This window comes from Conger conger, chromosome 6 (genome assembly GCF_963514075.1).
Source record: "Conger conger chromosome 6, fConCon1.1, whole genome shotgun sequence".
In the NCBI taxonomy this organism is placed as follows: Eukaryota; Metazoa; Chordata; class Actinopteri; order Anguilliformes; family Congridae; genus Conger; species Conger conger.
In genome coordinates this window covers 57,693,419-57,721,082 of record NC_083765.1, presented here as the reverse complement: position 1 = coordinate 57,721,082, position 27,664 = coordinate 57,693,419, and the positions used below count along the sequence as shown (strand labels likewise).

Genomic DNA, 27,664 nt, shown 5'->3' with positions numbered 1-27,664 from the left:
CAATCTCTTTATTCATGCAAAATAATTATATAAATATTTTTGTTCTTATATTGGAACATAGGGAAATGGTAAGGACTGTTACAATATTTAGAATATAATATAGAACAGTTCTATAACAAATAATCTTGTATTTTGACATGTAATTATATTTTCATTCATAATCACAATATTGTACCTTGTACATTTCAACCAAGGTAGCATAGTGGTATCACAGTCCAGTCTATTTGAGTACTGGGATGGTGAAGGTCAGGAGGAAGGTCAATTTTGTCAGAACACTGGCTCTCTCTCTCCTCTGCTCTAACAGTGCACATCTCATGGGTGAGCTAATGATGTCAATGTAGGCTGTATGTATTTTGATTGCTGATTAGCATGGTTCATTGCGTTAGCGATATTACATAAACTCACTGGTCTGAGAATGTTGTTAGCTTGCTGAGGCAAAATCACTCAGAAATCAGGTGAACACATTTTCCAGTGAGAGTGTTTAAAAAAATTCTACATGATTTTGTCACTGTTGTGCTAGAGATGCAAAGTAACTGTCCGCAGATGACACTTAGAAAATGGACAGTTGTTGCACAGTGTATTTGGAATTAAAGTTTTTATCTTAAATTTTTTGTCCGCCATGGAGTTACAGTATGCAATGCTGTCCATCCATCCATCCATACATCCCTAACAAACATGTCTGGAGAAGTGATGGTCATGAAATCAGCTGTACACATTCCTTTTCATAAGAGGAGGAGACCTGTCTACTGAGTGCGTTGTTTCTGAGTGCAATGTTAATAATGAATAGTCAAATCAGACGTTGTTATGATCTGTTGTACATTCAAAAATATGTTTCTGCATGGGCTTTCTGAATGAGGCCCCTCCTTTTCAGTGAACTGAACCTAGTGTCCTCTTTTCACTTGTGGTTCCAAGCTCACTTTTTTCAGAAAATGAGCTTGACAAGACAGGTCAGCGCCGGCTGCATCCATCCCTACCAGATTCAGTGGACCAGTCAGTCTACTGTACTGTATATTGATGATGGCAAATCCAGTTGACTCCGTGTACCAAGGGCTGCTGCTCAGGAGTATAAGTCAATTTGTGACATCGTTAATGCTGGATGATGACGCCTGAGGCTGGAGCACGGATTTTAAGCAAAGGATTGTGGGACTCCGGAAATAGCGGCACAACAGGTGCCAAGTTCATGGTGATCCACGTTTGTTTCATCTCACTTATCCATCCAGGAAAACTGGTAAAGATTTGAGCTAGAACGAAATCCATAGGAACTCCTGGTACAGGCTTGAGCCATTCCCACCGAAGAACAGAGGCGACCTCCAAAAGCCGCGCCTCATTCATCCAAGCCTCAGATTGCTGGTTTACCATCGCTCATTTCTTCAGGTAGCCAAAGTAATACTCAAGAAGCTGAAGGTTCATCCAGTGTTTTGAAAGTTTGTGTTTTGCATTGTGCAGCACTGTTCTCAGAGGTATGGATTTTTTTTCTGTTGCTCGATAAACCATCCACTGGGCCTGACATCCAGCTTCAGCTGCTTCAAAACCCATTCGTCCTTCTGGGCTCCCTCCATGAACTCCTCCAGTGAAATGTGACCTGAAAGAGACCCAGGCGTCATTCGCTGTGTTCATGTAAGCATTACCATATCATAATTTGTCATCAGAATGGTCCACATTCATTGTATAGAAATAGAGATACAGCAATAAAAAATGTATTTGCCCATCTAATACTAAGCTCTGTCTCAAAATAATCAGCAGATACTGATATTGTTTATAAAAGGAGAGATATTTTTTTTAACAATGTGTGGAAATGCAACAAAATATGCTGCTATTCCACCAGCCCTCCATAATACCTCCACCCTTCCATGCGCTGCCAGAAATTCCTCCGAGGTCCTCCCATAAGAAACAATTGTATTTCTATATTACCCCCGCTACTCCCCATCCAACAGCTCTCTGAGCTGATTCAATTTATACAAATGAATTATTTAAAAGCATTTTATACCGCCAGCGGGGATTCATGGTTTATTATGTTTCACTGCTGTTTCGTGAAATAATGAGCTTTTATTTTATTATATCAGCGCTGATATTTATGCACTCTGCTTAACATTCACCATCCAGCATCATCCAAAGTACTTCACATACGTTCCAGCTAAGCGATGCTAACCTATAATTAACATTTCCTTTCCCTGCTGTGTAGAGAACAATAACAAAGTCATCACTTATAAACTAAGACGCTCACCATGGAACCAACAACATTTTTTGGTAATGCTTTATTTTACAGCCAGTTAATTACCTAGTTGGCCTATTTACTGGATAAGTGCACAGGTACTTGTGTAGTTATTAGGTAACTACTTTGTTTTCAGTGGCAAGTACAATAGTCAGTAAGTACCATATTTAAATACTATGTAAGTACGTTTAACAGTCTGATAGTACTTCACCTCTGAAATCAAAATAGTTGCATAATAAATATCTGGTATTTACACAGTAAATATTGCGTAATTAATGGGCTGTAAAATAATATCGTATTGTAATGTACAGTTCAGGACCAGTTTACCTCTAAAGTCTTTCTGGGAACTACGTGTCATAGCAGACAGAGGGCCACAGAGGGAAGCCACACTTCCTTCAACCTTTTACAGAAAATGTGATTCTCCCCTTCCAACCATAGGTAGGCTACATAAGGGCCGCATCGGCCTGATACAGCTGTACAGCTCCACTGCAACACTAGGCTACCAACAACCATATTGTGCCAACCACTACACTAAAGATGAATTGACCTTTGTACGGAGCTTGCCCTCACATTCTCATGCCCTTCAAACTTTTCCTTTTTAATCTAAAGAAATCTGAACCAGACATAATCATTGCAGAATAATTAACGAAACAGCAATAATTGGCCCATATTGAACAACATTGGTCAGAAAAGCTGATTCTTGTGAGAAGCAGCCCTCAGGTCAGTGGCTTACCGTCTTTGTTTTTGTCGACAAGCTCAAATATCCGGTTGCATACTTGGTCTGGTGAGAGTTCATCGCCTTCCATTTGACCACTATGCTTCTTGATTGCATAAATTATCTACGGAAACCAAGGAAATAAAAACTTAAGTTAAGTTCTGAGACCAGCACTGATGGTGTGTTATGCATTTTGTTTCTGTATAAGAGTTCTAAAGCATTTTCTACAAGAGTTACAAGAATACAATCAATGGCAGTTCTGTAGTGGGGCTGTGTGGCCAAGCAAATATTACACTACAGCTACTTAGCTGATGCTTTTATCCAAAAGTACTTACAGATGATTAGACTAAGTGGGGGACAACCCCACCTGGTGTAATGTGTGGTTAAGGCTTAAGGGCCCAGTTCAAGGGCCAGCTGTGCGGACCTTATCATACCTACAGTACACCGGAGCTAGAACCACCAACCTCCCGGGTCCCAGTCATGCACCTTAGTCATGTATTGTAAATATAGCTGTACTTGACTAAAACAAATGTAATATTTTACGGAGCCCCAAAAGGTCCGAAAATGTTCATGTTTTATCTTGTGGGAACAAGATGTTAATTTGTGCCAACGAAAACTTATAGTATGTTGTGGGAACAAATTATTATCATGTTGGAACAAGATTCATATGTTGTTGGAACAATATCTGTGTCATGGGAACAAGTTATTAATGAGAACAATACCTATACATTGGGGGAACAAGTTAATAAAGTGTGCACACAAGATAATTTCATCATGTAATTCAATAAACCACACCGCAAGGAAATCTGTGGCTGTGAGGAGTTGGAAGTGGTTAATGCAGGGGTGCCCAACAAGGGTTTCAGGATTTTGTGCCCACTTCTGGTCTGAATTATTTAATCATTCAATCATATCTTATCTTACATGTGTATAAGTATCAGCTACAGCTGCAGGCTGTAAGTGTATCCCAATGGTTTTTCTGTGCTCAAGTACAGTCTTGAACCAGGGTAATTTATAGAGTTGTCAGGAAATTAAAAACAAGGCAATTGGTTGGAACAAAAACCAGTATGCAGACTAGCCCTTGTGGACCGGAGTTGAGCACCCCAGGGTTAATGGCTCAAACCAGGTAAGAGAATTTCATATTTCTGTAGGCTTATATCCAGTATCTCTGTAATGGATGTTAGTCAGATCAAAAGAGCAGAAATTTGTGAAATATTATGTGGGTGACGCTATGAGGAAAACATTGCGTGGTAACTGATGCAGGCTATATGCTAAAATAGACCAAGCTAACGTACTATTTAAAAGTATAAAAATGGGGTGTACTTCATATTATGTCTATCCTATGAATAAATAAATAATGACTGAGGTACACAACTGAGGTACAGTATTGTGCGGATTAAGAATTTTACTGACCTTAATAATGCGTCTCACTTCGTGTCTCTCCAGCTGTCCATTCCCGTCATGGTCATAGATCTTGAACGACCATTTTAGCCTATCCTCGAGCTTCCCGCGAAGAACAAGGTGGACCGCTGCCACGTACTCTACAAACTCTATCGCATCGTCCTGGAAGCGTAAACCAGACACTCTTGTAACTGCACAACTGTCTTAATAAGCAACACCAAACATTTTATTGCATTTTATTTTCTTACATGTACTGAAGTTGATATTGATTGCAACAATTTAGATGGAGGGAAATGCTAGTAATTAAATAATAAAAAGCAATTTCCATTGCCAGCAAGAATAACATAATAACATTATATTCACATTCCGCTTCACAGTCTCTTCTTCTGATTTTTGTGACACTTTTTAACAGTCAAAGTAAAAAATGTATAAATGAAATAATAAATTAGGCTTGCAATGCCTAAGAATGTTTTAGTGATTTCTGCCAATTGGTACCCCCTGAGTATACCATGCACTGGAAGTCACAGCTAAAGGCATCCACTACAGAAATGAAAGGCCTCACCTCATTCGTATCAAAGGAATGGAATACGCTGTCCATATATGCAGATTCTTCTGTTAGTGACTGAGCGCTGACTCCAAAGATCCTTCTGAATTCGTGCAAATGCAGATTTCCGCTGGGGCATTCGCTGACAAATTTCTTATATAGTCGCTGAATATGCCCCAACTGCACCTCCCCGTCACTCTGTGTCTGCCCCATGCTTCCTTCAGGCAGTGGATGTCATAAATGAAGGGTTCAATTCGGAGTAATGCAGTCTGGTGTGAAGCCAAACCGCAGAACTTCTTCCCTACTGCAGTGAGACGGTTATCAGGTTTCCTTGAAGATTGCATGGGTGACCACTCAGCCTAGCATTAGCTCTTGTGGGACAGAAAGGTATTTTTAGCGAGAACCCCCCCACAATCCAATTGTCTGGTTAACACTGCACACTTAATCCAAAACAAATGCTCTTGACTTTATACTTGAAGGTAGACCTACAGCATCAGTATTGACTGAATGATGAAGTTTACTTTTTACTCCAATACAACTCTGAGACCCCTCCTTACTAATTGTATTACAAAATCAATAAGTTATAGGCCTTCAATTTTCGAACAAAAAAAGAACAGCCAAGCCAATTCATCCCTCACAAAGATCCAACAGTGTTAAGCATTTCTGATCCTTACAGCAATGTGAATTATGTGATTCAGTTGACTGAAACTTGTTTACTGATTCCTTCAGTACAGTGGGCAAATCTCTTTCCTATCAGATTTCTTTTACTATGGTTATGAAATGCGACAGCATAGGATTTGTCAATTAACTGGATGAATGCTTCAAAGATGCTCATAAAGTGGAAATATATGACAGTTTTGATTCAATTACTATATTTTTATTGTTAGTCCAACGGTTTTGACGGCTGAGATATACACTCACCAAGCACTATATTAGGAACATGTTCACTTTATTACACATATTCATGCGATGATCTAATCAGTCAATTGTGTGGCAGCAGTGCAACGCATACAGTCATGTAGATTTCAAGGTCAGGAGCTTCAGTTAATGTTCACATCAACCATCAGAATGGGGAAAAAATGTGGAATGATTGTTGGTGGCAGACAGGGTGGTTTGAGTGACTCAGAAACTGCTGATCACCTGGGATTTTCATGCACACTGGTCTCTAGAGTTTGCAAAGAATGGAGCAAAAAAAATAAAAAATCCTGTGAGCTGCAGTTCTGCAAACTGAAACACCTTGTTAGGGAGAGATGTCAGAGGAGAATGGCCAAGCTGACAGGAAGGTGACAGAAATGCAAATAACCACATATTACAACAGTGGTATGCAGAAGAGGATCTCTGAACACACAACGCATCATAATTCTAAGTGGATAGGCTATTGCAGTATAAGTTTAAGAAGTCGAATAAATACCTAATAAAGTGCTCGGTGAGTGTAGTTTAGATTCTCTCAGATTTTTTTCCTCATGCAGTTTTTAAAGTTCTAGTTTGTAGGCATAGTTTTTTTCACACCCCACATTTGACTTTGTTTTCACTCTGATTTCTTCGATGCACGGCCTTTTCAGTTTTTATTTTGACAGTGGGAAACTCACAGAATATTGAATTGATCGAGTGTTTCAAGCTTTGATGCCATCAACGGACAGAATTTATGGATGCGGTTGTGATGAAGTACCTTGCCTCATCTTGTAGTTACATGGCTGCTCCTCTTCACTCTAACCTACACTGCTGCTCATATATCAGATGGCAGAAAAATATTACAAGTGCCTATCATACATTATCCTGGCCACTCTCTGACATCACTGGCCCATACACACTGGGAACTGGGATTACTTTTCACACACTACAAGCAGATGCGCATACATAAAATGTTTGCTTCACTGCAAAATTATGCTTGCATCGAGTTCGGACCAGTGTTTATGTTTTTTTTGTTTTCATCAATCTAACATCTATGCCAACTGCTGAGTGTAAATTCTACAGTCGCTCTCGCTCTGGACCTCAATATGTGCATGCCCTTAACTGACTTGTTTGAAGTGAAAGAAAAACACACCTTACTATTTAACTAGTGTTAGATCAGTTGGAATGCTCCATACATTTAATATGCAGTATGTCCCTTAAGCTATGACAATATGCCAGAAACATTCAATCATTCAGAAACAAGACAGGAAAATTCTGAAGATGAGCATTACATTTCCAGTCGCCCTTGTTTCCAGAACATGCAGAAGAAATAATGGATTCAGAGATAGGGTTACATTGTAAAATGTATTAGATTTTATTATCAACTAACCAGTGGTCAGTACTGTTAAAGCAATATGCTCAAACAAATACAATGTAATAATGTTAGGATAAGCATCTGTAGGATCTTGGGAATTAGGTCATTTTGATGGGAATCTATCCTTTGATCCAATATTGATTTAAAGATCTTTTTTTATAAAAATAAGAATAATCTTTGTTAACTAAGTTAACAGCCATGATGGAGTCACTGTATGGAATTGCCTTCATAGCAACAATCCTCTGTTTAGTAGAAGAGTGACACCTGCTGATCGTGAGGTAAATGCTTTACACCAACACTAATTTCAACAAAATTTTATGCCACATTCTGAATGAATCTCATCAATAAAATGAAAGCATGCTTCATTTCACTTGCAAAAAAATACAATTGCTTTTCTTTTGGAAATTATTAAAGTCCCATTACATTTAGAAAAATCATAAAAAATCTGCTCAATGAAAGAAAATACAGAGAAAGTTGCATGTACGATTACTTTATTTTAGACACTGTTAATTTGTCTAATTATTTGTGTTCCTCTGAAATGGGGGGCTATGAATAAAAAATGCAAAATATAACTTGATTTTGTGACTGTATAACATAAACATTTTCACAAAACTGCATCAATACACAGTTTCCACAGGTAGCTGCTATTGCTTTTTTATTAATTTTTTATTTAGCAGTACAGTTTGCTTCATGAATAAACAAACAGATAGCCAACTTGATAATTTGGACATTGAGTTGAGGATGCTTATTAACTCTGTCCTTTTGTTTCTTAGATTCATTACTAAGAATGTTACAATATGCAAGATGCTTATGTTAGTGGAAGGTACCACAGCAAAACAATGCATACACATTCCATTAATTCATAATTATCATTCATAATTCTTAAAAGCAGGTGAACCAATACTGCCTACTGGCTACAGAAAACCAAGTGTGATAATTGGGAACAGATGGTGGTGCTCATGAGAGACAGGTGTCGGTGATAAGTATTCCTAAGAAGCTGAGCATTGGAACGAGGGCATGGGTGTGACATGAGCAGTGCAATGTCATCAATAGTTACACTGTTTGGAAGGGTGACTGACCAATCAGCATACAGAACCCAAATAGTGAAGCACGGAAAAGACAAAGCAGCTACATACTCTGTTTAATGATGAACATTCGCATCCAATTCTCCAAGTCGGTTTGATTTAGTGTCTGCAATTGAGTAGTTATTACTTTCTCTTTTGGCTTATCATTCCATAATTTATAACAGCAAGCATTTAGCGATGATTGATTTTCTTTGGCAGCATTGTGAAGCTAGCGAGTGGATTAGGCTGTGAGTTGAAACTGTGGCAGGCAGCCCCACAGAGCGATGCACAGTTGGTGCTAGCATCACACAGGAAGGCTCTGTCTCAGTCAGCCAGGATGAAGGCATCTCATTGTCCACCAGGGGGCCCTGCTGGTTGAGCCCCATGGTCCGGTCTGCCTGTCTGGATGGAGTCTGTTCCTCTGAACCAACCAAGTCCATACCAGTCCATCAGAGCTAGACTGCGGTCTGATGAATAGCGGCAGTTGACATAATATTCTTCTGAGGAGATCATAGTGGGGCGGCACGGATGGTGCAGTGGGTAGCGTGTGTGTGTGTGAGTGAATGGTGTGTGTGCCCTGCAATGGACTGGTGACCTGTCCAGGGTGTATTCCTGCCTTTCGCCCAATGTATGCTGGGATAGGCCCCCCTGTGACCCTGTTCAGGATAAGCGGGTTCAGATAATGGATGGATGGATGGAGATCTTAGTGTTATATGTGAATACGATTCGATATTCCTGATTGGGAAAACTTGAATCGCATACAAATCATGTTTTATATGACATGGAAGCATAATTAAGATCCAAGACTTCAATTAGTGTTGACACATGTTCAGTGTTTATCCTGGGATTATCTGATGGGTTGTGTCATTAACTTCCCAGGAGCTCCCAGGAGGTGAAGATAGTGTTTATATGAACCTACTGTTAGGCAGACTTGAAACTACAGGCAAAAAGCAAGTATGCCTGGGTGCTATAACTATATCCTCCAGGATGTCACTTGATATTAATAGCATCATGACACTGCTTCATATAAATATAATTTGAAATGAACTAAAGAAACCACAGTGAACAAAGAACAACAATGACTTTTTCCAAAAATATTTTATTAGGAAGGAAAAATTAATTACTGGGGTAGATAAACATTACATTTATTTTGATTGGATGCAAATATGGATTGAAGAACTTTCACAACTTGAGGCTGGAAGAAATTCTGAAAAGCTTGCTCATTGGCATGAGAGAGCCTCTAAGATGAGTTGCTTCCCCATGGAGAGTGGCAAAAGTTTGTTGTTGAGCCGCAGAATGGTCAAAAGTGAGCTGCATCAGAGATATATACTCTCTGTTCAGTCCCCCAGACATTTAAAGCTATTTACTTGGTATTCCTGACACCCTCAAACAACTTTAGCACATTTTAGTGTGCAGTTACTTTTCAGAAGCTCTTTGATACCTTGGAGTCCTGCCACAGTTCAGGTCTGCAGTCTTTCTCATTGTTTTGCCTCCGGTGTTCCAGTACCCTGCAGGGTTCACCTCCAGCTTCAGGAGCCGAAGCACCCAGTGATCCTTCTGGACACCCTCGAGGAACTCTTCAAAGAAAAATTGTCCTGAAATAACACAACACATTTCAAGAAGGATTTTCTGAGGATAACTTCATATGAAAATGAATATAAACACCATGAATTTGGCATAGAAAACCCACTCTATTGAGCTGCTACAAGTATAGTATGTATGTACTCTACTACAACTATTATTGGTCATTACCAATCGCATGTAACTTATTATATTATTTTCATGAATTTTAACCACAGGAGGCTAATGAATGGACTGTTTCCCCTGTGCCCACAAAATGGCTGCCAACACCCAATCATGGAATTCTGTAAGCACTTCCAATTGGTTGGTCCAAAAGTTGATGTAATTTCAACAATTGCAGATTTTTTGTTGTTAATTGTGACCTTAGTTTAAATGGTTAAGTAGCCATGCATGTTTGCTTCCTGTGTGTGCAACTGGATCACCTACTCAACCCTGGACTACTGCAACTCTCTTCTTGCTGGCCTTTGGGTGTCTGCCATCAGACCCCTGCAACTCATCCAGAATGCTACAGCTTGCCTGGTCTTCTACCTCCCCAGGCACTCTCACGTCACCCCCTGCTCACTGCCCTCCACTGACTGTTATGGCTTGCATCAAATTTAAAACTTCTGCTAGCATACCAGGCAGTTGAGGGGTCAGCCCCAGGATATCTCCAAAAGACTATCAAACCCTACATGGCTGCCAGACCTCTCCGTATTGCCACCTCAGGGTGCCTCTTCGCACTTGCACTTCCTGTCATGACTGCTGTCTGATCTGGCTCTATGGTGGTGGAATGACCTTCCTTCCTTCTGGAGGTCAGAACAGCAGAAACTCTCACCACCTTCAGACCTTCCCTACATCCCTGTAATTTCTAATTAGGTTAGGCCTATGTAAGATGTTCATCGTAGTACTTAATTTAAGCAATTATATTTTCTAAGACAGTTTTTATCGCTGCTTTTGTTTTTAGTTTTTTCTCTACAGGGTCCAAGTTCTTATCTAAGTTTTCAGCGCACTTGTCCCTGGTTATGCACTTTGTTGGCTGTAGCTCTGGATAATATCAATGTAATACGCAGTAATGTAATTTAATGAATGTAAACCCAGATGTGGTGTTTCCTGTGAACACAATATTACAATACAGTTTTTTTCAAGCCTTGTTAATGTGCTCAATGAAACTGATAGAAATTAAAAACACATTTACTATAAAAAAACAAAGGTAATGATCTCATTATTTTTAAGTGTGTTTTTAATTGATCTCTGTTGACTTATCATCTTTGTTTTCAAAGATATCATGAAGGATTTAAAAGATTTGGTCACCCAATTGGTCAGGTGTGAGGAGATTTCCTTTGATTGCATCAGTAGATTATATGGATGATCTGTGTATAAGAGAGAGAAAAGCCAAAGAGTTGAGCTCAAGGATGAAACAAAAGTGAGCAGTCTGTTGAGAACCAACATTAATATCTGTCAAGCAATGAGTATATAGTTTATAAACTGTACTGTGTATACAGTTTCATGCTTGTCACGTCATGTTTTATGTTTAGTTATTGTCTTAGTTACGTTATTGTCATGTCACATATTATGTTCGTCTAGTCTCGCCACGTTTTTATGTTTCATTTCTTGTTACGTTTCATTGTCTTGTCATTTGTCAGATGTTACGACTTAATTGTTAGTCTTGTCATGTCACGTTATATAGTTTATTCATGTCACTGTTTTGCAAACTTGTTATGTCATGATTTATGTTTGTTTCATTTTATGTTGTTTTGTTCATTGATTAGCATACACTTTTTCGTGTCTTTCTGCAAACCTTGCATTCATGCTTTTTCTCTCTCTCCCTTTCTGTCACTCATGCTTCCCTAATTGTTTCAATTTCCCTTGTCTACTTACTAATCTACTAACTTTAGATCAGGATTGGGTAATACTAACATTTTAATCATGTGCTCATGTTACCATATGTTTCTTGTGCATGTCATTTGCTAATTTACTAAGGCCGCCCTGTAGCGTAGTTTACTAATTATCTTGTTAACTTGTCAATCCTCCACACCTGATTTCCATTCTCATGCTGCTCTCAAGCTAATTGTCTTCTGTTTTGTTGACCATTGCCTGCCTGTACCACGACTTTGCCTGCTGTCTTTGTACTTTTGCCCCGGGGAGCGGACTTTGGTCTTGACTCTTGCGCCGTCATCGACTCCAAGCCTGCCTACCATCCATCTGCACTACTGCCCCGCTGACAGCTTTCCTGGTTACTGGACTTTTTGCATGGTTTACCGATTTCGAGACTGCCTTCTCCCTTGGTACTGTACTTTGGTTTTGGCTGGATTTTATGTCTATGAACTTTGCTTGTTTTTTGACTACGCTCACTGGACATTCCCTGAATAAAGCCCTGATGGGACTTTATTACATCTGTTGTCTGAGTCGTGCATTTTGGGTTCAACCCCCACGCACCCATCTCACATTGCTTGACAGACTAACATGCATGTCCCACTGATGCCTACATAATCGAGGTCAAATAACAATAACAAATAACATTCTCCACTTCTCCAAATCTATTTGGTGTACACTGCACCTCAACACTAAGCAGGTAGTTTCAAGTTTGTGGGCAGGCTAGGGCATAGCATTGGCAGATGAGAAGGATATCTTTTGTAATTAATGTAAATATCACTTGGCCAAAAACAGCCAGTCTTGTTAAAATTCTTAACATGTGATTAGGTATCATAATTCCCATTCCATTTAATCTGTCATCAATCATTGTACTAACAGAGGCCCACTACCTCTTACAAAACTGCAATACTTCCATACAATGTCAGAAAGATAAGCTTTTGAAATTGATAATATGGGATACAAAAACATTTCATGATACAATATTTAATTAGACATTTAAATTGTATTTAATAAAATGATAACATTCATACATACAACAACAAAAATTGATTAACTGATCATATAAACATAGAATGAACAAATGAAAGTATAAAGCAAACTTGGACTTGAGTTTAATTTAATATAGTTCAGAATGTAGATGTAGAATAATGTATAAATAACTTAAAGATTAAATACATTTTAACCAAGCAATCTGAAAGTATTGACAAAGACATTCATTAAAGTTATTCCAGCAATTTAGCAGTCACTCTTATCTTATACAAAGTGTATTAGCATTCTATATAAGGATAATTGACATGCTTAGAATTATAAGTGCTAAATTCAAGTACTGGAATCTTTGCATGGTCACCCTGTTAAAATATTTTAAAAAGTGAAAACCTTAAGTCATTTAAGTTATTTCCAACTGACTAACCAATCAAAGCTATCTAACATATCCCTCCACCGATACCTGATACAGTGCTACATAACTATTGCCTTTGCTTTGTTACTTCAGTCAACACTTCTTGTCTGCTGTGAGTAGTCATCAGTCAAGGCCTTTTATTCTGAAAAAGCACTGCAGCGAAGAAGTACGTGTGCAACATGAATTGTGAATAATTAGCCTACTTGCATGGATGTTGGTTTTAATAAGAAAACCAATAGGCTGTTCGTGACCATAGTTGTATCTAGATTAAATTAAAAACACTTTCAGATGAAGCGCAATATGTACTGCCTCAACGACTGCCGCAGTTCGTTTCTGAAAATATATCCAATGCCATTACCATATAGCCTTCTAAATGGCCGCTTTAATTTATAGGCTACAATGGCATGCTGTTATCTTATGGGAGGGAAAACGAGCAATAATGAAAGTAGCCTATTCCTCAAGTTCTCCTAGCGATAAGTGTTGGACGTAAATCTAGATAAAAGCACCGCATAGCCAGTGAAAAATATACCATTAAAGGTGTAAACTGTTATTATATATATATTTTTTTAAATCACTTCCCATTATTGTCAAAAGCGCGAAGCATATTTTCTGTGTAATTAGATGCTTCCCCAACTGGGTGTATTCCAAAAAAACTTTTTGATAAGTGTAAAAATAAGACTCTACTGGGATACAGCTCATCACAAACTTTTTGTACATTTATTCAGACTGGCAAGGTCGATTTCTTCCGCTGCATCTTGGTTGACTTGGCTCATATCCACAAGAAAGCGCTCTCCTTGGTGCTGTAGCTGCCCCTTAACCGCTGCAAAAAGAAGGTCCCTCGCAGGCATTTCACTCACACAGTAATCCTTAAAACCACCTAGCGGCCGAGTTTACGTCCGCTCTAGGAAATTAGGATAAAAGCCTTGATATAGCTGCAGCTGTAGTGTTTTATGACCGTGTTTTATTTTTTATTTTTATTTTTATAGACCTACAACGACCAATGACAAAACATAATTATTTATAAGATTTATCAGATTTAGCCTAGAATCCAAATAATTTACGCATTGATGAGGTGGCTTCTGATCAGTTCAAACAACAATTATGATTTTCTATTTCTTAGACAATAAGATCACTCTAGTGCATGTGTATAAGGGGAATACTTGATATGGTTTGATATTGTGCTCCACCACTGACTCATGACCAATGCTTGTATGATCATGTATGATTATGTATGATCATGTACAATCCCATACTGGCCTCATCCCACTCTCAAATTGTTTTCTTGCTGCTACCTTCACAATTCATTCACACCTCGGAAATCATGACCAACCGTCTGAATTTATTTTGTTTTTTGTTTTTCCAACTACTTTATAACCACTCATATTTCTACAAATTGAATGTGATGGAAACAAGTTATCCATGGCACCAGGTGTCATGATTTTGATTTTGTCTGTACTTGCAATGGACACGGTCATAGCAAATTCACTTCTATGCTCATCGCAATTTCCATTTTCATTCTCATCTTTGCATTAGTGGAGTTTGTTTGAAGAGGATTGTGCCTGCATAGCTGAGCACACACTCCTTGAAGCAAATTAATTTCTGAGCCTGCAGTTTTCATGTTGAAACGCTTGCAAGGCAAACAATGGCCTTCTGGGTCTTTGTTTATTGTGAAATGCTTAAGTGTTTTGGGACCACTCTCCAGGTGATTAGATTTATTTAGCCGTGCTTTATTCTATCCCCAGGAGAAGGTATTAAAAAAGGTCAGTCAACAAGGTGCTCCACAGTAGCTGGAGTTTCATCATAAAACTTCTACTGAGATTTATGTCCTGGCAAGAACAATTAAAGTCCCATAGGCCACAAGATCTGCTATTTATGTTCTGGCTTATATCTTAATTATGCAACTTAAATCCTTTGTTGAAGAGCAATGGTTTTCTCCTAGTACTAACCCTTAAGGCTGCTAAGCTTGAAACCTATAAAATGAAACCATAGACAGTTTGAAACCTATAAAATGAAACCATAGACGGTAAGTTCTGGTCCAAAAAAACCCCTAAATGGCCACCATTTTGTGATGTCTTATTTCTATGCGTCAATATTAAATGAAGAAATTGAGGAGAGATACGTGGATTGAGGATAAAGTGACTGTGTGCCTCCAGGGAACTAGCTGCTACAGTATACCACAGTGTCCTCCATGTTAATTATGCCAGATGAGGAGGTGTCGGCCCAAATAAAGTGCTGCAACTCTGTCAGGTATTACCAAGGAGTATCAATAAATGTATTTTCTTCAGCATCAATAGGGATCTGTCAATTGACCTTCTTGGCTTTTCTCCCTGTCCCTCTGGGCAAGTCATGTAAGGTGAGCAAGCTCACCTTATGACCCTCTCGTATTCATCCTCAAGACTGAATCTAAAGGCAATCTTTCTCTGTGGCTTCCTCATTCCTTCATTATACACTGATCAGCTAAAACATCAGTTTCACGCTTCTTCCATCCAATGGAATTACATGGTGCTGTATGTTGTGAAACTTATGTAGGAATAGATCCCATGCATTTTGAAATATGGAGGGTCGTCTTTTTTTTTTTATATGAAAAATTCTACAGGTGCTGGAGCACCTGTTAAGATAGATGTGATCATGAACAGCAGTACGTACCAAGATATTTAAATAACAAAACAATACACCCCCCTCTCAATGAGCTTACACAATTTCCATATCCATTTAAAAATTGAACTTTTGAATGCGATTCACTTATGATTATCTGCTTATATAAGTACACATACCATATAATTAAATATTAAATGTTTATAGACAGGTTATACACTTTGAAGCATTTTTAATCGTGAAAAAAAAACAAAAAAACTGGTTTAAGCAGGTGGTTTTAATGTTGCGACTGATCGGTGTATTATCCTTGTGTCTAAGGTTCCCAAACAGGTTGGTCAAGACAAAGACAGCAGCCAAGATTATCTTGTGACCTCATATTCCCACTGTTTAAACTACACCCATCTTTTTTCATATTCTCATCTGTGCTTCCTTGGCCTTAGTCTTAGTGAGGTGTGTACAGGTTATGGCAGGCCACACCCAACTTAAAAGTTCAGGAGAGAAGTTCACAGCACACTGTACCCCAATGTGCTGTATCTTTTCCAGTGCAACCTTCAATACATTTCAAACAATTAAACATTAGTTTATATAATTGTGTGTCCTTTTCCAAAGCACTACATCAGTATCATATACAAAGTCGAGTAAAAGAACTTGTAAGCATTATAGAACTGATGGGTTGAGAAGTAAAACTAAGCACTGATTTCATGGCAACACCTAAGCTTCTAATTGATAAAAAAAAAATCATAATTAGCATATTTATTGAACGTTTCTTTGAACAACACTCCAAGGCCGTACCATTAACACACACAGCTGTCAGATAAAAAATAAATCTAAAATAAGCTTTCAGATTATTTACCATTCATGGCAGATCCTAACAAATATGTTTTACAAAACAATAACAAATAGACCTACAGATCGAACAAATGGGCATGGTTATGTTAAGCGTTAATAAGTAAGAACCGAATCACATCATTATGTTTATTGTCATGCCAATTGTCAACTGGCTTATTTCCGAGAGTAATGGCTTACTGCTGCCCCCTGTCGACTTCAAATACTTACGCACAGAAAACTCAACAAACTGTAAACATTCAAAACGTCACTTCCTGTTTAATTAAGTCAGGAAAATCCATCTCTGACAGCTTCCTAGCTAGGTATTCTTGCTGCAAAGTCGCAAAACACAATTAATCAGTCAGATTGTTGTTTCAGTGAATATTGTGACATCGCTTTCGACATTTTTGCCTCTGCAAAACGAATACTATTAGAGTGCTGCTGTAACTCATTACTACAGCGATGAAGGTGAGTTGGTGGGTAGCTAGCTAGCTGGGGTTGTTTTCGGTGGAATCTTATGCTGTTGCAATTTCTGGCAGCGAAACTGTCGTAATAATATTCCAAATATATTGATCTATGCTGGGAAAATGCGTTTGTTAAAATAACTGTGAATAAAATATGGTCATTAACTTATTATTTTATAACGAGAAATGTCCCCTCCTCTCACGCCAGGGGTTTGGAACAAAACGCCAAGATGATAACATTACTGCTGCAGGCTATTAGTATTAGTGTTTGTGATTTTGACACGGGTAGCTGGCTTGCTACAGTAACTTAAGCAGCCTAGCATGGGCCCTTGTTGCATTGTTTTGTTATCTGCTGATGAGCTCAACTGATATTGATGCTCAGCTGATACTGAGGATCTACGTATTGTGGGACGTTATCACTATAGTTGGCAACTATATCGTTGCGTGCCGTGTTCCTAGCGATTCACTAAACCACTGAACAACACGGGCGGCTAAGTTAGACCTAAACAGTTGGCTAGTGGTAGCGGTACTACAAATAATAGCTACAAGAACCAGTGTAACGAGGCACACTAGTACAACTACACGTAGGCCTACTGTTACCTAGCTACATCGTTAACGTTAAGTCGAAACCTAAATGATGTCAGTTACTTTTATGTGGTTCTAACGTCAGCTACAATATAGCTAGCTATCATAGTTCCAGAATTAAGCATTTATTTATTATATGTATGAAGGGAGCTATTTGGGTAGCGTAATTGACTAGCGACTCGTTTGACATTCATTTTCCTGTCAAAGCCACCATTTGGAATTTGCTATAATACGACGATGGCTGGCTATAATATTATGCAGGCATATTAATAAAATCCATTCCCATATCATAATCATGGTACACATTATCAGCAAACACCGTTTATGCAGCATTGTTTGACCATCAGTACTTGGACATTAGTGGTGAACCAGAGGTGTTGTGGTGGTCAACAATGGTGTACAAACTACTTTAAACCAGGAAATATGGCACTGTTGTTGAGCTACATAATCTAAATTGCTTCTGTTCATATCCAGCTGTATCCATCCATAATCTAAGTCTGAAGTGAAATACACTCAGCGCGCACTTTTATAGGTATTTATTCGACTTATTTAGTCTTCTGCAGCTGTAGCCTATCCATTTAGAGGTTTGATGCACCGTGTGTTCAGAGATGCTCTTCTGCGTACCACTGTTGTAACGTGTGGTTATTTGCATTACTGTCACCTTCCTGACAGCTTTGACCAGTCTAGCCATTCTCCTCTGACCTCTCTCCTTAACAACACGTTTCAGCCTGCAGAACTGCTGCTCATTGGATGTTTTAGTTTTTCGCACCATTCTCTGCAAATTCTAGAGACTGTTGTGCGTGAATATCCCAGGAGATCAGCAGTTTCTGAGATACTTAAACCACCCTGTCTGGCACCAATAATCATTCCATGGTAAAAGTAACTTGGATTACATTTCTTCCCCATTCTGACAATTGGTCTAAAGAACAGCGGAACCTCTTGACCATGTCTGCATGCTTTTATGTATTTAGTTGCTGCCACATGATTGGCTGACTAAATATTTGCACTAACAAGCTGGTGTACCGGTTTCACTCTGTGCATATTGATATAAGAAAATGTATTGGCAGCTATGTTGTGCCCTGCCTAAATATACCTGCGCACGCTTGTTTCTTTAGGGACCCAGCACAGAGACCGAAGAGGTGGGGGAGGCCAGTTCATCACCTGAAGTTACCAATACCGAAGAGCTGCCACCATACCTCCGCGAAGAGCCACCGGAAGGTAAGGCAATGCCTCACTCTCATCACCACAGAAGAGTGGATTCATGGGATTGACATTGTTAATAATGGTCATCTCAGACAGGCGAGGAGATGACCAACACTTGCAGAGGAATACATGAAAACAGCAGTGAAATATCTATGACTCTCCACACACTGCTGAATATGGAACTTGCATTGAGATACAGTATGTTAGGTGGCATATTTTCAGTGCATTATGTATGGTAGACTGGATTTTCACTTGCATTTTGGCATTTATTGGATGCTGTTTTCCAGAATGATGGGCTTGCAGTCATGGATATCTTAATAGCGATTGTTGTGCTTTTCTGCCGTTCTGACTGAAGGAACAAAAGTTAAGTCTGAAAATAAATGTAAAGATCATGACTGCCAAAATGAAAAGGATTGGCAATGGTCTTCTGACACTTTGGCCTATCGCTGACAATATTGTGGTTGCATTTGAAATGACTTAAGGTGGGATCATCTCATAAAGTCCCTAACAATGACAACATATATCTCAACTCACCAGCTGAGACTGCTAGATATGTTCAGTATTGACACCTCTCTGAGATTCATAGTGCTGCAGGTGTCCTATTTGGGTCCAGATGATTTCCGGTGCAGCAAGACGCTGCTGCAAAAGTATCAGAGCCTACGAAACACGCGTTGGCTTGCTGGAAAAAGAGCTGCTTTTGGGTGACATATTGTGCCTGGGCACAGAGGTATTTCAGAAAAACCTGCCAAGTGCAAAACAGTGCAGTGTTACTTTCAGTGATGAATCTTGGTCTGGCAGTGCACTTTATGTTCTTTCTGCGGTATGAAATCCGTGTACTGGTTTGGAAGTCTAATAGTGTTGGCTACCGTACAGCATGCATGGAAGTAACAGTTTGTCTGACTCCTTGTTGACACAGCACTATAAATATTTCCTCTCCACACTATTTACTCCTAATTTTGGTCAGAATATCGGCCTTGGATTTCAAGCACGGCTTTTGCCTGGCATATGTATCTGGCTCTAAATGATCACCATTCACCACATTGTGACCATGAAATTGACCATTCACACTTACTGCATGTCCTGATAGTTAGGATTTGATTTCGCATAGGAGAATAAAAACTATTTATTTCTATTCCTCCTGCTCCACTTTTACCCATGCAGAATACATGGACATCAATATTATTTGAAGTCATTTTAAAGTATTTTTCTCATTTAGTGAAAACTTTGAGTCACTTGGCCTAAAGTGTTTTAATACAGTTCTCTATCTGTCTCTCTCTCTCACTTACACATGGTGGAAAGGGCATTAAACCAGGAGACACAATCACTACCTAAGTTTTTATCTTAGATTTGTCTCCTGAGCAGAGCTTCATTGGCCCACTAAAGACCAGTCTTTGCACTGGAAAGGTCAGTGTACAGTGCTCAGTACCTAGCTAATGTGATTACTGTGCTCCCTGCTCCTGCATCATCATTGAAATTGCATTAGGATATATTAAGCATCCCCTGAAGGACAGACTGCAGTCGCACAGTTGGTCTGAAACCTGAGATGTAAATACAGTCGATGTACTGTTTGTAATGTGTGCTCTTAGATGGAATGCAGCATGCGGTATTGATCTTTGATTTACATTTATGTACAGTAGAGCCATAAAAGACTGCCTGTGTTGCCATAATAGCCTTTAACGTTTGCCTAAGATTAGGGTGCGAGCAGATAAGGAGGTGTCGCTGCCTCTCAGGTGGTGCGACCGGCTGAAGCGCCTGTCTTTGGAGCTGTGTGGGTGCGCCTGGGGGACTGGGATCGAATCGTGACCAAATGCCAGACCGGACTGCCAAGTGGCCAAGAGTCCTGCTGAGGAGGCATACTGTGTCAGGCAGCCAGGAACCGTTTCATCTGGCAGGGTACTGCTCACCTGGCTGCCCTGGTCCAGTGAAGGCCTGCAATCCTTCATGCACAAGGGTGCAGTCATCCGGTGCCATGTCGGTGCCATTGATTTACCTATTGGGACTGGCTACTCTGAATCTATTATCTATTAAGATAAGAAGTGAAAGTATGGAGTAAGAAGATGTTCAGTTCAGTATTTGAGTCCTCTGGACAAAGTAAGGGAAACATTCAAACTGTATGGCCTCTTCTTACTCTGCCTTAGTCTACAGTACTTGAAGCTTGGATACTAAATATTAATATTTATATTATATTTATAAACTTTATACTGTTTTATACATTTAACATTCATTTTGGTGATTCACATTCTTATGCGTGGAAAGCTGTAAAAAAGCAGTGATTAATTTTTAAGATGACACACTGCTGTGGGAGAATTAAAATGAGTGGGGGTTTTTTTTATTCACAGTTTTATTCAATTTAATTGATGCTGTGTTGTAACCACAGAATTTGGCAGGAGAACTGAGGGCTCAGCTCGACTGGAACAGAAGAAAAAACCCAAACAAACGAGGCCTCCCTCAGCCTGTTTGTACTAGTGCTACCATATTTTAGTCCACATTTAGTCACAGCCAGTAGGTGGTACTAAAACCTTTAAAAATGTATGCAGTGACAACAAAAAAAAAAATCCGGCAGCCCTAATATTGTATTCGTTATAGTCTGACATTCTCAGTTTCTTTTTATGTTTTCACTTACTTAAGCTGTGACACACATTTGATGGATTCAGTATATATTGTATGCATTTTAGTTGCTGTTATTAAGACTTATTTTAATAATGAACTGTAATGGGAAGAGAATTTTCCAAAGTGAACAATTTAAATGTGAAATCTAAAGGAACTAGCTTATGTGTTATTAATGGCTGAGAGCGAGGAAAGTGAAGGGTGATTTAGAGCACTTTCTCTCACTCCACAGCGCCACAGTTAGTTTAAACATACATAAATATGATCAAGTCATAAATGTGACTCTGTAAATCACGCTGCAATTCATTATATGTGCTCTCAGTGAGGCTTAAATACGTAATACACAAATATATGACTTTCAGTAAATAAGCTATCAATGGTTGGCTGTGTGTATTCCGTTTCCAGGTGAATGTTGTCCAAGCAATGTCACCTCTATATTTCAGCTCTGATGTTTATCATTTATGCTAATGAGTTGCATTATATGCAGGACAAAATGGTTGCATGAATGTTTGTATTGTCACTAAATTACGCCCTTAAAATACTCCTTGCAAAGATGCCAAACTAGGACAAACGGTAGAATACTTTCTCTTCCAACTGGCACTGCATTAGAATAAGTATACACTCAGTGAGCACTTTATTAGGTATACCTGTACACCGGCTTGTTAATGCAAATATTTAATCAGCCAATTGTGTGACGGAAACTAAATGCATAAAAGCATGCAGACGTGGTGAAGAGGTTCAGCTGTTGTTCAAACCAAATATCAGAATGGGGTGAGAGGAGAAGGGCCAGACTGGTCGAAGCTGAAGTGTCTGTAACGCAAATAACAGTGGTAAGCAGAAGAGCATCTCTGAATACACAACATGTCAAACCTCTAAGTGGATAGGCTACAACAGCAGAAGACTTAATAAATACCCAATAAATTGCTTACTGAGTGCATATACGTATACTGTTCAATAATACATTAAGCATGTAAAGATAACAATAGTTGGTGGTGATATTCAATGGGATTTTTCTTCTAAACATGCAGATGGATCATGATGATGTGAAAATGCTGCTAAAATGTTGATTTCAGAAGTGTCTGGCTCTTTAAGAGTGTTCATTTGATTCTAATTGTGGAAGTACTGCAGTGCATAATACATTCAGAAAATCCAGAGAGCTCTGTGATTACATTTTTTGACTGTTGCAGTCTGAAGGTCTCGGTACTGTAGTATTCCTCCATTAGCTCTCCTTTTATGCTCACATTTTACCAGCCAGCCTTTCTGACACCAAAGAGAAGTCATTTGTGTACACTTGCATATTGAAATCAATTATTGTAGCTGTCTGACTGGTTTGTACACGCCTCATTGCATGCTTACAAAGCAAGCACCTGTGGAACATTAACACATTTTAAACAGTTTTGCATTCATGAATCAAAATTTTGCTATGACCCCTGAGATTTCTGATGGGTGGGTTTTCGTTTTTGTCCATTGCGTTACATTATAGAAAATTTAACCTACTTTGAATTGAGCAATACTCTGTTTGCATCAGAACTCTCCACTTTCAGCCTAAACTACTAAGGTACAACTCAATATTCAGCCATTGTATTCATGAGAGAAACTGCCCAAATCATTTTCATAATGAGGAAAATCACGGAAGGATATGTGAGTGGGGTTTATTGGCAAATGGCAGAGGAGGAGGAGGTGGCTGGATCATAATTTTACAGCTCCGGTTCTTTGTGTTCAATCAGCCACTAGTCAGCGTTGTTTGTCTGGCATGGTCCCGTGATAATAAACAAGTCGTGGATGCATCTGCTCTCTCCTCCCATGGCCTGCAAGAGTGTGAAATCATAACTGTTTGCTTTATTAATGTGCAAATGCTCACCCTCAAAAGTTATGGCTATTATGAAGGGACTCCAACTAATTTTGATTAAATGTCTCTCTCTTTGTTTACTGTCATAGACTTCTGACCTTAAATGATTTTTGTTTTGTTTATCTGTCCTCTCTGGAAGGATGCCTTGGGATCTCACTTCAGTGAAGTACAAAAGTAGTGTGAATGAAATTTTACGTCTGTCGATAATATTGTACCAACAATATGAAAATGGAAGTAATTCTCCTCAGTCAGAAGATTCAAGCCATTTTTTGGAGGTTCTCTTATTTTGGACACTAAATAAACCGGGCTGTTCTTTTTTTTTGATTGCACACCCACAGTCAATGGAGGCCTCAAATTCTGGCCCGAAGAGATGGCTTTATAAAGTTGAGCTTCAAAGAGTACCAGCACCTTGTCCTTAGCAGTCACACTGTTGGTCTTCATGACCTTGTGAGAATATGCTTACCAGGCCCTGCACAGATCCCACATTGGCCATAATCTATAGTACATACATTTTGTGATCCTTGGCAGGCTCAGTGGGTGCTGGTTTTTATTCTATAGCCAGGAGTCTTGGGTGCACGCCATGGAAACCAAATTCATGATAAGCCCCATGTTTCCCCCCCAAGTGCATACATTGTTATCACCTAATCACCAATCCTGAGGGCTTAGATCAGACTTTTTGGGTCTCCACTGTGTCCCAGAAACTTGATCGGGGACAAAGGATGATTTATGTTTTCTGTGCAGATCCCCAGACTACTGAATGCCTTGGTGAAATAAAAACAACGAAAAAAAAAAAAGAAAAGTTAATGGAAAAAGCTAGGATTTTTTGCTTTGAAGTTGTCTGGTTATATGGGGGACAAACTAACTACTTTTAGGTTTTCTTTTTCTGTTAAAATTCATGCTTATTATTTTTCTCTGGATTTTAATCTATGTTGATATTTTATATTGGTTCTTTTCAATTTGCGAGATGCCTGTTCTCACTGAGAAACACTTTGGGCAACCTCGTTTGAAAAGTGCTTTGAAAAAACATTATTTAAATTCACGTCAAATGAATTGAATAATACAGCAAATCTGTTCCTGCATTTGCTGCCGCCACATTGGGGCAGTATTTAAAGTCTGAGGCCTGACCTATCTGGTTTTTCGGGTTTACCACCGCGGTGCGTCGGGGTGTTCGGCTGACTTCACCTTGCCACAGACGAGTCTCGCCTTCCCTGCGGATCAGTCGTAGTTATTGATTGAATAGCAGCTTGTCTCGGCTGTGACTCTGGGTGTAATTTGGGTGCTAAAACCTCTGAAAAGCTCTAAAACCTCCATCATCGTCACTCCTCAGTGCCCTGAGTGGCCACTCCTGGGACCCGGCCGTAGCGGTGGATTTTGTGGGCCTGTAATGATAAACTCAGATGCTCCGCGGAGGAGCTCAGCGTGATGTGGGCGGCCGATCCTTCAGCTCGCTTCCCTGGATGTAGGCCGACCCTCGCGGGGGCAGGGAGAGGTCACCGCTGACCTTAACGGGGCTGTCAGGCTTTGACGGCCGAAGCCAGCCTCCGCACTTCTTCACCCTGTTATTTCTATGATCGGCGACTATCTCGACCCGACAGAACGCCCCCTCCCCTTACGCAATGTGTTATCGGCAAACGGCGTGTGCGGTTGCTAGGCGTGCGGCGAATGCAGCGGTTGGAGGTCGAAGGGTCGCCCATGGCAATTTGTGGAGAAGAATAGCATCAGCAGGTGGGAGGTCTTGTGGTCAGCGCAGGGCGGTGGCTGTCCGCTTACGGGTCAGGGACGGTGGCCTCTGGGGTCAGGTCCTCCTCCAGAGATCCTTCCTTCAGGTGAGAGTGTTCTCAGGCCGGGCCTAGACTGTTTCAGATGCGGTAGCCTGTAGCCTAGGTATGTGACTGGGATCCAGACCAAGTAGTTTAAGCCCCGGTATAGCCACGATAAGATCCACCCACGCTGGGCTCTTGAGCAAGGCCCTTAAACTGGCATTGCTCCGGGGGCATTGTTCCTTGCTTAGTCTAATCAACTGTGAGTCGTTTTGGATAAAAACATCAGCTAAGTGACAAATTATGTATTTATTTATTTATTTATTCATCATGCGTGGCAGTTAAGCTGGAAAAGCAAACTGTGTGTGTTGTGCCTGTGCTGGTGAAGGATGCGGTCTGTCGGGAGCGGAGAGGAGGGGACTGGCAGCAGCGATTCCCTGCTGAATGTAGTTTGGCCTGCAGAGTTATGTTCCGCAGTATTGCGAGGGAGAAGGAAGTGCTGAATAATTGATTGTGATTGATGTCAGCGACGTGCCCTCTGAGGATTGCAGAGCCGGGAGGCTACATTGGAAAACCTTGGCTGGGAAGAACCTTCCAGAGAGGGAAACGTACACAGCCACCGCGCATTCATAGCCATCGTCTTCCTCACGGCTAAAAAAAATATTTATTCATATCAACAGGATGCTGTTTTCGCTTGTCGGCTGATAGTCACGCACCTCTCGAAAGAGAAATAACGAAAATAACGGTGTCGTGAACCTCCGCCGGTTGGTATACTGGAAAAGTTTCTGTTCATATCAGTTATGGTAATATCTACGATGTGCTACATTTGACAGCTCTGAAGTCAAATGGATGCTTTCATGTTCTCCATCCCTTCTGAAGGCTGTACAGTGGAGGCCCCAGAGCCTAATGTAAGCCTTTGTTGGAAGTCTACTGAGTATAAATGATTTTCTGCTTTGGTTACTCCTCATTTACTTGGTTGTAAAGAGGATTAAAGGTATAAGAACCAGGGCAGAACTGCTTTCTCTGGTCCGCAGGTTATTAAAATAGAAAATGCTCTGTAGGATGCGCAGAACATGGCATTTTTTTATTTTTTTAAAGCTCGAATTTGAAAAGGAAATGTACACTAGCAATTCAAAATATGTTTCTTTTACGTTATTTAATACCACCATGGTCTGACGGTTTTTGCTGTTTTTGTAGTGTGTTGATGTACGTAGATATTGCTGGTTTTATAGTTTATATATTATCTGAATGTCTCTTTTTGTAACCGTATGAATAATAGTGTTTCAGCATGTAACCTTGAATTAAGTGGGGTTTTGTAAGCATGGTTATCTATGAATTGCAGTGCTCTAATTGCTTGCATAGGAAGTAGGAACACACTAGAAATGTATGTGTCTTTACATGCGCATAAAACAAAATAACAAACCTGAACATTTACTTTGGCCTTTTTTTGACCATTGCCTGGGTAGGTTGGAGAATTTCTGCCGTCTTTGGTGTTAATGAGATTTTTCTCTCTGTTCTTGAGTTAAGCAAATACGACTTCAGCAGAAACATCCTGTTTCGAGATAATCCTGTTTTTCAGGCATAATATACTATTCTCATTACCATCAAATTGCAATTAAAAGTGTGCCTGAGACCAAAAGCTTATCAGCTCTTGACCCAACAGGGCTTTTGTCCCAACTATTCAAATTCTTGCCAGTCATTGTTGGGTAGATGTCAAGCTCCACTAACTTTGACCATTTTTCAACCCTGTGCTTGATAAAGAGACGAAATTGAACTTATTTTGCTGGCTTGCGCGGTTATTTTGCAACCGTATGGGAACACAACAGCTGGCAGTGAAGGGTAGCAGCTCCTGTAGAAACTCTGCAGGAGAGTAACTTTCTCACAGCACTGAAAAACTGCATTCAGAGAAACACAGCATAACAGCACCTGGGTGTTATTCTGAGAACTGCACGTTTTTTTTTGTCATGACAACAGCAACACCAAATGGCCTGTAACTGACCTCAGCGACTTTCCGAAGTTGTTCTGAAGGGTACTGTGAAGAACATGCGCCGTTACAAGTTATTAATATCAGAAATGAGATTTTATTGACGTTTTTTCCCCCCACCTGTCCAGTTTGCTGGTGACGCTGGGCTCGCTCCATCATCCTGACAGATACAGTCCGTTTCGGCGGGGGGGGGGGTTTGATGTTGTATGTAACTGTGACGAATGGACTGTCAAGCTTCGGCCCTCGCCGGAGACGTGCGTGTGCAACGCTGTCTGCTCAAGACACCCCCCCCCCCCCCCCCCCCAACTGTATCCCCCTCTCCAAAATGTGGCGCCACCACAAGGAATTTTGGTCAGCTATGATGGATGCCGACTCACTTGACAGAGAGACCGAAGCTAGATTTTGGATTTCCCTTTTTTTGGGGGTTTTGTGAAGGCTGGGATTAATCACAGTGGCAGGCCGTGGAGTCATCGTTAGCGTCGTTAATCATCGTCATCGTCGCTGTCGTGATGCCAATCAGACGGGCGGCAACGCGGTTAGACAGCCGTGCACGGGGTCAGCCTACCTGAGACCTTTCCCTTTCGACGTGCCTGACGGGGGGATCCTCGTACAGTGGAAGTGAGATCTTGGTTGAATTGATTGACAGTCGCTATGTGATGGGAGTGTGCTAACCCCACTAGCGCTGTAATGCACCTGGCTGCAGAGCGCTGGGTCTCATCGGAGCGTCTTCCACAGGAACTCACAGTGAGAGTCTCAATTAGG

General features: G+C 40.1%; 2 protein-coding genes across 2 annotated transcripts in view; one reads left to right on the top strand and one right to left on the bottom strand.

Moving 5' to 3' along the window:
• Positions 1–1,454: 1,454 nt before the first annotated feature.
• LOC133131611 (guanylyl cyclase-activating protein 2-like) lies at positions 1,455–5,082 on the bottom strand. The gene is made up of 4 exons (XM_061246983.1): positions 4,888–5,082; positions 4,338–4,487; positions 2,946–3,051; positions 1,455–1,582 (listed from the first exon to the last, which is right to left on the bottom strand). The coding sequence occupies exons 1-4, from the start codon at positions 5,080–5,082 to the stop codon at positions 1,455–1,457; spliced, it is 579 nt and encodes a 192-aa protein (XP_061102967.1).
• Positions 5,083–16,745: 11,663 nt separating this feature from the next.
• LOC133130995 (transmembrane protein 263-like) overlaps positions 16,746–27,664 on the top strand; it is a 64,352-nt gene continuing 53,433 nt past the window's right edge. The window contains exons 1-2 of the mRNA XM_061246051.1: positions 16,746–16,918; positions 18,615–18,717. Of these exons, the coding sequence (XP_061102035.1) occupies positions 16,913–16,918; positions 18,615–18,717 (109 nt within the window). The 5' untranslated portion in view covers positions 16,746–16,912. The remainder of the gene's footprint in view (positions 16,919–18,614; positions 18,718–27,664) is intronic.